Source organism: Crinia signifera, chromosome 1 (assembly GCF_055691185.1).
Source record: "Crinia signifera chromosome 1, ASM5569118v1, whole genome shotgun sequence".
Lineage (NCBI taxonomy): Eukaryota > Metazoa > Chordata > Amphibia > Anura > Myobatrachidae > Crinia > Crinia signifera.
In genome coordinates this window covers 297493701-297504174 of record NC_139217.1, presented here as the reverse complement: position 1 = coordinate 297504174, position 10474 = coordinate 297493701, and the positions used below count along the sequence as shown (strand labels likewise).

General features: G+C 43.6%; 1 protein-coding gene across 1 annotated transcript; it reads right to left on the bottom strand.

The window, feature by feature from the left end:
• Nucleotides 1-220: 220 nt before the first annotated feature.
• On the bottom strand, nucleotides 221-9573 carry LOC146028767 (relaxin-3-like). Its single transcript, XM_083158323.1, has 2 exons — nucleotides 9217-9573; nucleotides 221-788 (listed from the first exon to the last, which is right to left on the bottom strand). Exons 1-2 carry the CDS (start codon nucleotides 9461-9463, stop codon nucleotides 430-432), a joined length of 606 nt encoding a protein of 201 aa, XP_083014449.1. The 5' UTR covers nucleotides 9464-9573; the 3' UTR covers nucleotides 221-429.
• Between the last annotated feature and the right edge of the window lie 901 nt (nucleotides 9574-10474).

The window sequence follows — 10474 nt, the reverse complement described above, 5'->3', positions numbered from 1 at the left end:
TGTCAACCTAAATGCATGTCGACCTAATGGTGTCGACCTAATGACTGTCTAACAACTTGCTGGTGACCAACTGATCCACACCTCTCCACCTGTATACAGTATGTATTATGGGAGTATCACACAGTCATCATTAAACATCTATTCTTTTATATTCCAAATACATCTATCGTTGCTCCTCTCATTTTTTAACATTTTTTAATGATCAAGAAATGTCCACAGCAAAAGATAAATATTTATTGGCAAAACTCTTCATAACCACATTAACATATATAAGCCACAAAAAGGCCTTTGGTGAAAGTACAAATAGCAATCAACCGAATATTGTGTATAGTCAATGAATGTGAAATACTCAGGTAGTTCACATTAATGGTAAGTCTGTGTAGATGGTACACAAGATCTAAGTAAACCTATAAGTATTTTATGTACATCTTAACACAATGTGCTGATCTCTGATTTTGTGCAGCCCCATTTGCAACATATACCTGCAACTCCAAAGGACATTTCCCTCCGTCTTCTAGAGAGTTTGATCCAAGGGAACCCATCTGAACCTACAGCAGCCATATTTTCTGATCCACTCTGAGCCTGTTGGGTTGTATCGTCCACTTGCCGTATATATTCATTTAAACTTTCAGATATTGGTACATAATTGTTGTAATCATCGAATGAATTTAAAAATTTCTGCTGTCTTATTGGAATATCTGATTTTTGTAGCTGTTCCAGATGAGATTCCATTAGTGCCTGTAACTTCAGCTGATTTAGTTCTTTATTCGGGGAATCCTGCAAACCATCTTGGGAAAAAAATAAATACAATTACAAGAAAGCAACACACAGCATGAAGTTATAAAGTTATACTCAGTGCTAGAAAATATTTGGCAATTAAACAAAACTTCAACAGAACACGTTCCTTTGCTTTTAACATTTTAGTGGATGTAGTGCAAACTCATATTGTCATAATCAGATTTTTTTTTTACTAAAATGATGTGAACTGTATCTGTATTTGCTTTTTTTTTTTACATAGGCAGGAAAACATTTTTTTTTTATCAAGCTGGGCTCTGTCACGCCAATGTCAGACAGACTGCGCCACACAACTATGGTCCTATTTTGTCAGTGTATTCAATGCGGGGGTGAGCAGCTGACGGCGAGCTATACGGTGAATAGTGCCGATATCTTGCCGTGAAAGTATTTAATGCCCCCCCTCACTCGCTATTTGCCCCTCGCCTGCGCCCCGAGGCAAGGTGGAATTGGCGAGTGCGGACGTCAAAATGGCGAGGCTCGCCACTATGTGCAGCGGGCTCAATGTATTTGTAGCGAACCTCGATGTTCCCAGGAATCCAGGGGGCTGGACAGCGAGGATGGCTTTTCGTTGCTAAAAAAAGCCATCCTTGCCATACAAACCCCCCCTTGCCACCGCACGCTGGGAGAATTGAATATGCCCATAAGCCTCTGAATCTGTATATGGTTGGGGTAACATGGGTCATTGCTTGATGTGAAATGGTCAGTATGTGTTGTGAGTCCTGGTAATTTAATCCTGGTACTGACTAGGGTCAAACCCAGGACTGACATGGATAAACTGCAGTATGAAATGAGAGACCTGAGTTGTTCGACCCAGTTTAAGTGTAAACGCTGCTAAATTGGCTATAAGTGGCTGAAGCAGGAGGCTGAAATCTCACCCAGGTCAAGATGTATTAAGCTTCAAAAAGTGATAAAGAAGAGAGTGATAAACTACCAGCCAATCAGCTCCTTACTGTAATTTTTCAAACCCAGCCTGTAACATGGCAGTTAAGAACTGATTGGCTGGTAGTTTATCACTTCTCATGTTATCACTGTTTGAAGCTTAGTATATCTGGACCCCAATGATAGGAGGAAGCAGCAGCAGCATACAGAAGGTGGCAGACATGGGTTTAGTGTGAAACTGGTCGACCCAGTAATAACCCATTCTGTGATGTGAAAGGGGTGTAACATGACATAAAACAGTGTTTAAAATATTGTACTGGACCTGTAATCAGTGTTGAAAGTAAGGGGGTAAGGCGTGGTACGGAATACCTGTAAGAAATAGGTTGCAGGTACGCAGTACCACTTACCCACTGACCCACTGTCAATTCTATTTTTATTTTAAGTTTAAATATAATGCATCTGCAGCCCGACCCACCCAGCGTTATGATTGGTGCTGTATGCCGAAAGCATGAAGAGCAGGCTCCACAATTGTAAGCACAAGCGGCCAGCTCTCCACCAAGCAAGAACCAACCCACCCCCAGTCATTCCGTTTCTCATTCCCTGTCTCCTGATACCACACCACTATTGTCATTTAGTCACTCCTCTAGCATTGTGTGACCACGCCCCCTCAGGACACATGGCCATGCCCATTTTTGGTAGAGGCTATCAGTACCACCAAGAAAAAAATTCTACTTGCAGCACTGCCTGTAATTTTGTGTGAAAATGGGTGATTTGGGCTATAAGTGTGAATATATGGTTGTGTTGGATGAATCCTATTAGCAGAATGCTTTAGCTTAGTGGTTGCCAAACTGGGTACTGTGGCACCCTGGGATGCCTCAAGGTATTTGTAGGGTTGCCCTGGGTTTGTGGTCCAGGACCAGTTCAAATTATTTATGGTTAATGTAATAGGCTAAACCAGTGCTCGCAACTTCCAGTCCTGAACTATGTAGACAAACAGAAGTGAATCCTGCTCATCACCACATAATTAAATCTAAGGATCATCTATATATATGTCTAGTGTCTGATTGTGTGTCTCCGAAACACTGCCATCTGTTGGCAGAGAGTAAAACTACATCTCTTTCTCTCTCACATAGCACAAACACAGAGGCAATCACAAGGTAGCAGACTAGCTTTCGAATTGGCTTACTAGTGACATATAAACAGAACTTTTTTAATGTCATATTTTCTTTACAATTTCTCAGTTAGAAATGTTTGGCTGTGGGGGTGCCATGAATAAAATTAGGAATGAATGCAGCGTGTTTGAAAATGTGCCAGTTAGTAATAATTACAGCTGTGCACCAGCTAGGTGATTTAGAAAACATGGACTGGGTGTAGATCTCAAGGACAGGTTTGGCCACCCCTGATCTAGGGTGGTTTGATTGAAAAAAGTTTGGGTGCTTTAGCATATTCCACAATACACATACAGATTTCTAGGTTCAGAAGGTTTTAAAATTTTTGGCACAACAAATGCTTGTAGTGTACATGTACCTATACATAGAAATATACATAGAAATATGCAGTACTAATGTATTGTATTGGTCTTTTATGCCCCTGACACCCAAAGAACAGGAACCCGCACTTCCAAAAGTTTGGACTGTTATAATGAAATAAACTTAATGCCTTAAGTTTCTTATGCTGTGACTATATAATGGGATTTTGGTACCTACTGTACCAGTAAATTATTTTCTCTGAATCCACAGGGGACACTGTAGTGATACTTACAATGGGTTTAGATTGGTAGTCTATGGAGCTGGCACTTTATGAATTTTAATCAGTGTGACTGCTCCTCCCTCTCTATACCCCTCTACAAGCCAGTCTTTGTAACCATGCTTCAGGAAAGCTGGGAACCAATGAAAGATGGAGAGAACAAGAACACATACAAGACTAAAGAATACGTAATTTCATAGAGAAAAAACAGATAACATTATGTAACACCAAGGCAGGAAGGAACAGCACTGGGTGAGCATCCAGTGTCCCTTGTGGATTCAGATAAAAGAATTTACCAATAGGTATCAAAATCCCATTTTCTATTTCATCCATCTGGGGAAACTGGAGTGATACTTACAATGGGGACGTCCCAGAGCTCAAAACCTGGGCAGAAGAGCACCAAGAACCCTGCAGAACTATACAGCCAAATTGTGATGCAGAAGGTGTAAAAACTGTAAAAACACAAAAAGTTATAGTGGCTTGACCCATAGCCACTCTTCACAGTTGGTCCATGAAGACTCCTCACTGAGTGAGTGGAGTGAGCTTTCACCACAGGAGGAACTTTGGATGTGGACAGTTAAGCTTCTCTAATCGTGAGACAAATCCAATGCACCTGTGTATGCTTGGAAGCCGACCTGCCTGGCCAAGCAACATCACACTGGACAAACAGCAAATCTGACTTCTGCATAGAAGCAGTTCTGTCCACATAGTAAAGTGTAAGGTCAGTACCACATTTAGAGTCCTTAAAGTAGAATCATATGACAAGACAGGACCCACAATAGACTAATTTATGTGGAAGGAGGAATGACCTTTGGGAGAAAAGACCTCCTATTATACAGTTCGCTCTATCTGGGTGGAACATTAAATATGGAGAATAGCAAGACAGAGCTCCTAAAACCAAAACTCTCATTGTAGAATCCAAAGCTAGAAGCAGGACAACTACCCAAGAGAAATATTTCAACTCCAACGACTCCAGAGGTTCAAAAAGAGATGAATGCAAGAAGGAAATAACCAAGTCTCAATGCCATGGAGCAGTGAGAGGAGGGAACAGTGTTTGCCACCAAATGACTTACTAAAAGAAGGTTTGCAAGTCTGTCAACTGCACAAATCTCCTAGAAAATAAAATAGAAAGGGCAGAAACTTGGACCGTAATAAGCCAAGATGCAAACCAGCAGTTAAACTTGTCGGCAGGAAAAGAAGGAGCTGAGATGTCAAATTAAGCTGCTTTCAGTCTGGAAAAAAATAAAGGTCCCTGCTGTAACCGATCTTCACTCTACTGAGGTAGTCAGCCTCCCAATTCCCTGGAATGAACATGCCCAACAGAGTGGTGGCATGGGCCTCCGCCCACAACGGGATCCAGGATACTTCTGGCATGTCCATGCGACTTCTCGTGCCTTCCTGGTGACTGATGTACGCCATGGCAGTGGAATTGTCTGATTGGACTTGAATCGCAACTCCTTGCAGAAGATGATTGGAGAAGATGATGTTGGAGATCCAAAAGAATCTCTCTCAACTTCAAGATATTTATTGGTAACCTTACCTCTTGTGGAGCCCAAAGCACTTGGAAGTGCTCCCTGCATGACACAGCTCCCCAGCCCCGCAGACTTGCGTCATTGTCCAATTCCACACTCCAAGTCTCCATCCTGCAGAAGGCGGCAGGAGTCCAACAACCAAAGTAGAGACAGCCATGTCTTTGGTTACAGAGACACTACCTGGTGAAAAAAATACTAGAGCCTGCTCACTGTGACAGGAGGTCGAGCTGGAAAATTCTGGAATGAAAATGGCCACAAGGAAGTGCCTCGAAGGTTGCCACCATCCAGCCCAGCCATCTGATGCAGAGATGCACCGAAACCTGTCTGTGGAGCAACTCCAAATGGATAATTTTCTGACAAGCAGTCGCTTTGTCCTGTGGAAGACAAATGTGGTGTTACACCACAGCCAACACCATACCAAGAAAGTTGGGAGTTGGAATTGAGAATCCAATGAACTGTGTTGTCACTAAGTCCTGAAGGAGTTGATCCACTGAAGGAGCCATTATCAAAAGGTCATCCAGATAACAAATTATTGCTATTCCTTGCAGATGGAGCAATGTCATCATTACCACCCTGACCTTAGTAAAAATTCTGGGTGCCTTAGACAGATCGAAGGGCAGGGTTCTGAACTGTTAATGTTGTTTCTTCAATGTAAATATGCGTTCTTGACATCGAGTGATACCAAAAAACTCATCCCTTTCCAACCCTGCAATGACAGATCAAAGGGCTTCCATTTTGAATTAATATTTTAGCAAAAAAGGATTGAGATCCTTTAATTGTAGGATGGCACATACAAAGCCATTCAACTTCGGCACCAGTGGCTCCCAGCACTGGCAGTACCGCTATTTTAGAAAAATGCGAGGGGTGTTTTACAGAATTTTTGCTATCTGTAGAAATGGGATACAGTAAGTCAACAGCAGGTGACGTGACACCTGGAATCTCTTATCAGGATGCTGCTAAGCAGAAGACAGAATGTCATCTATTTCATGTCATCTATTTCATGTGAGTACAGAAGATTTCTGCATTTTTCCGAAAAAAAATTTTTTTTTAGCGGACCCTGGTCTCCTTCCAATGTGCCAAAGACAGCAAACAGCAAAAATGAACGTGTCGTTGGGTCAACACACAAAAGGTCGATATGCATTGGGTCGACACCTAAAATGGGTTGACATGCTTAAAGTCGACATGGTTGGAAGGTCGACATGCAAGGGGACGCGGCGCACCGATACAGTGTCCATGTTGACATTCGGGACAGAAAATGTGAAAATCCCATGTTGACCTTTTTGACTGTTGACATAGACACTGTTAACCTAATGCTTGTGTCGACCTCATATGCATGTCGACCTTAAGCATGTCAACCTATTTCAGGTGTCAACCTAAGCTATGTCGACCTTCAGTGGTTGATCCATTGCATGTCGACCTTTTGTGAGTTGACCCAACAACCGTATACAGCACTAAGCTTGAAAAGTGATAAAATTAAGAGTGATAAACCAACAGCCAATCAGCTCCTAACTACCATGTCATAGGCTGGGTTTGAAAAATGTCAGGTAGGAGCCGATTGGTTGGAGGTATATCACTCTCCTTTTATCACTTTGGCTTAGTACATCTCACCCTGAGAGAGATGAAGCTGTTAACCAGAAAGACAGGTGATGGGCAGAAAGGGAGGAACAACCACACTTTTTGCCCTAACCACATTAAACTCTAGGCACAATATACAGTAACTGAATGTGAAAGTAACATGTGTTCCAAACTCTCCTGGTAAGCTGTACACCTCTGTGTTTACTACCCTGGTACAGCAGTAGCTGCCTTCTACACAATCAGCCTGAGACATGTGCTGCTGAAGAAAATGGTAGTCTAGTAAGATATCTACGCCCCCCCCCCCCCCCGCAATGGCGCCGCTTTGTAAAGCCTGCGCTGCTGAATGCTGATTGAACCTTTTAACCAGCTTAATGCCTGACCTCCTGCTAGTTGAGCGCCAAGCACTATACCCACAAGCTGCCTGTGCTGGCCAGATGCCCCACACGCAGCCAGGTCCGGGCACCCCGAGGCGCTGGTCTCATCATCCAATGATCCCTGCGCAAACCACAGTGGTGGAGTGGTCTCCCCGGCAGCTCCCATGATGTGGACGGGCAATGCAGCAGCTGCCTGTCCTCCTCTTACTAATAGTACAGTAGATCCCTAACTACTAACTAATGCCTCTCAAGAGCAGCTCAGAAAAAAGCAACCAGCTCCCGAGGGCACTAATCTAAAGGTGGCCATACATCAGAAAGACCTGCTTACAATCATGATTGTGTCCAACTTTCCCTTCAGCTCCCAGGCAGTTCTTGGCAGTCCTTGGTGGTTCCGCCATACAATCCGTCGTACAATTAATCTGCTGCATACGACCGGTCATCTCACAATCGATTGTATGCACATGCAATTGGCTCCAAATTCCAGCTGATCAGACGTGCAGCACTTCTGCTCAGAGGACTAATTCTCCAACATTGTGTACACACAATTCTCCAACGATTGTGTGTACACAATGTGCTCACAATCCATCATACAATCCCTTAAGATTGTATGATTGGGTGCAATGTCTGTCAGGTGTCTGGGGGTCTTAGGCTTGTAGGATCGTTATAGAGGGTGAGGAGCAGTAACAGTGATTAAAATTCTTAAATTGCCAGCACCAAGTGACTACCAATCTGTAAGCATCACTCTAGTGTCTCCTGTTTTTTTCATGAAAAATAGGCAAGCTGTAAAAATGTTCAGAGGAAATGTAAGTAGCCTAATTTCCATGTCTCTGGAAACTGCTTTACCCGCTCTCATGCTACTGGTTACAACTTTCACATATGGTGATCACGTACCATTTTCTGCAGTCAGTTATGTACTTTATTCTATACTGAATATACAAATGATATGTTATGTTTTCTGTAAATTATTCTGTGTGCTATTTGTGGCAACAAGGAGAGTGTAATGGTCAACATGACTGCCTCATAACGCTGAGATCATGGGTTCAATTCCCACCATGGTCCTAACTGTGCGGAGTTTGTATATTCTCCCAGTGCTTCTGTGGGTTTACTCCGGGTATTCCGGTTTCCTCCCACAATCCAAAAAAACCCTGGGCTAATTGACTCCCAACAAAATTAGTGTGCATATACATGTGGTAGGGAATATAGATTGTAAGCTCCACTGAGGCAGGGACTGATGGGAATGTTCAAATATTCTCTATACTGCGCTGAGGAATATGTGTGCGCTATAAAAGAAACTGTTAATAAATACATACATTTATAAGGAAACTGGTATAGTAGGTTTTTGCACCGAAGAAAAAAGTCACTCTGAGATAACAATATGCTATTAACTCCTACGTCATAACAGAATATTATTCTGAATATTTTACCAGTAGCTTTACTACCTTAAAGAACACAACTGCTATTTTCCCTTATTAAAAATGCATCCATTGTTCTACAATGCAGTGTTCCACAGATAACTTACAAAGAAACATATCAATCATTTTCAAACATCCCTCTGTTATCTCACACATGCAAAAATATGTCAGTCTAATATTTGATGGCTTTCTTTATGGGGATGGAGTTACTGTGTGCACTTGAAATGCTCCAGTAAGATTTTCAACTAGTCCAAAACATAGTAAATGAGGCTAAAACTAACTGTATGTTTGCCACTTAATGAATAATATATATTTATATATTTTTTAAATAAATGTATATGTGCATATTTCATCGTAATATTAGATGAAGCACTTGCTTAACATGTAAAAGTGTGTTATAGACATGCAATATAAAGTTGAAAGACACTGTATATACATGATGTACAAGCAGCAGGGGGTTTACAAACTGTATTTACATTTCACTGGCTGAAACTTAAATTATGGCTAGAAGTATTTCTTATTTACACTTTCTAAGAAGTTGTACTATTTCTAACACATGAATGAAACCAGCAATGCATGCACAGCTTACAGCAACCCTGTCCTCAGAGCAGCAAATCACGCCTGGATGGGAATGTGTTGTCAATACAGCAGCACCAGCACCTTGGACAGCAGGGATGGGGGGTGGGAGATGTATGCAGGGGCTCTAGCCCCTGATGGGAGTGATGGAGGGAATAGAGGGAGCCAGCCTGCTAGGGAATGCAGCAATGACAGGGTAGCGGGAGGTCTGCTCTGAGTTCCTTTTAAAAAAAGTTTTCTGAGTCACAGGGAAAACATGTGCCAGTGGGTACAATGCTGCCCTATGCCCACAGCAGTGTGCAGGGTCCCCTCCCGTGTGCTCCTCACCTGCCACTCTCCCCCCGTACCCGGGGCTCCTCCACTCCTGCTCCTCCTCCTGCTCCGGGGACAGCCGCTTCCACCGGGACCCCCCGCACGTGAAGATGACCGCACGGATGAACTCGCGGCCGCACAGCTTCACCCCGTACTCCGAGGCCGTCACCAGGCTCCTCTGTCCCCGCAGCTGTGCGGGCAGCGCCGGCACCAGCACCAGCAGCAGAGCGCCGAACAGCAGCGAGCTCCTGAGCAGCGCCATGTGGTGGACTCGGGTGAGCGCTTCCTCTCCGGTATCTGGAGCCTGTACTGTGGGGGCGCTACTGAGACTGTGCTGTCACCCCGGGGTGCTGTTTGTGTGTGTCAGGTACCGGCTCCTGCTGTCACTACTTATATCCCCCCTCACACACTGTCCGTGACTCACCCCCTCCCCTCCTCCCACGCGTGTATCCTCCTTCCTCACCCTACCTCTCCCCACCCTACCTCTGCTAACTTCCCAATGCATTATTACATATCTGTCACTCATGTCACATAGTTATCAGCTGCTCATACTGTATGCCCAGCTAGTACGGTTCTGACCATGGAATTATCCCCACTTTTCTCAGTTATGATCAACTGCCCTGTGCCTCTATTCTATTCTGTCCTACAGCATTCATCACATTTCTCTATTTCTTTTTATTCTTGAGGCTTCGCAACTTAATATTTTCTGAAGATGAGCATTTAAAATTATTCAACTAAAAAAGCTACATTTGGGAAACCGAATGCAGCTCTTGAATACAGTATACAGCACCTAGGTGAATGTTTCCAAGCAAAGTATCCTAGGAAAAATTTGTAGAGAACAGGGAAGCACACCAATGTAGTGAGACATCCTCTAGTGTTTTTTACATGCACTTAAAATATGGAATACATATGCGATCCAGGTGGTGGTAATGCTGGCGGTCAAAACAACAACACAGGCATCCTGATACAGAGGATCCCAACAGGGGCTCTCCCCTTACCCTCTAACCCCAACCCACCCTGCTTGCAACCTAACCCTTATCTCCCCTCACAGCCTAACCCTCCCTGCTAGGGCATAATGATAACTCCTGTACTCCACCACCTAAATCTACCCCCCCACCTGTACCCTAACCCCACCTTCTAAGCGCCTAAACCTAACCCCACAATCCTCAGCCTAACCCTAACCCGCCCTGGCATGTTTCCGTTCAAGATACCAGCTATATGGATTCCAGTGTCCTCATAGTAATACATGTTGGAGTTACGGTGACAGTTTCCT

Coding starts and splice junctions, on each gene's coding strand:
- LOC146028767 (XM_083158323.1), bottom strand. CDS start 9,463: ATGGCGCTGCTCAGGAGCTCGCTGCTGTTCGGCGCTCTGCTGCTGGTG. Junction 789..9,216: donor GTACGGGGGGAGAGTGGCAG/GTGAGGAGCACA, acceptor TTTTTTCCCAAG/ATGGTTTGCAGGATTCCCCG.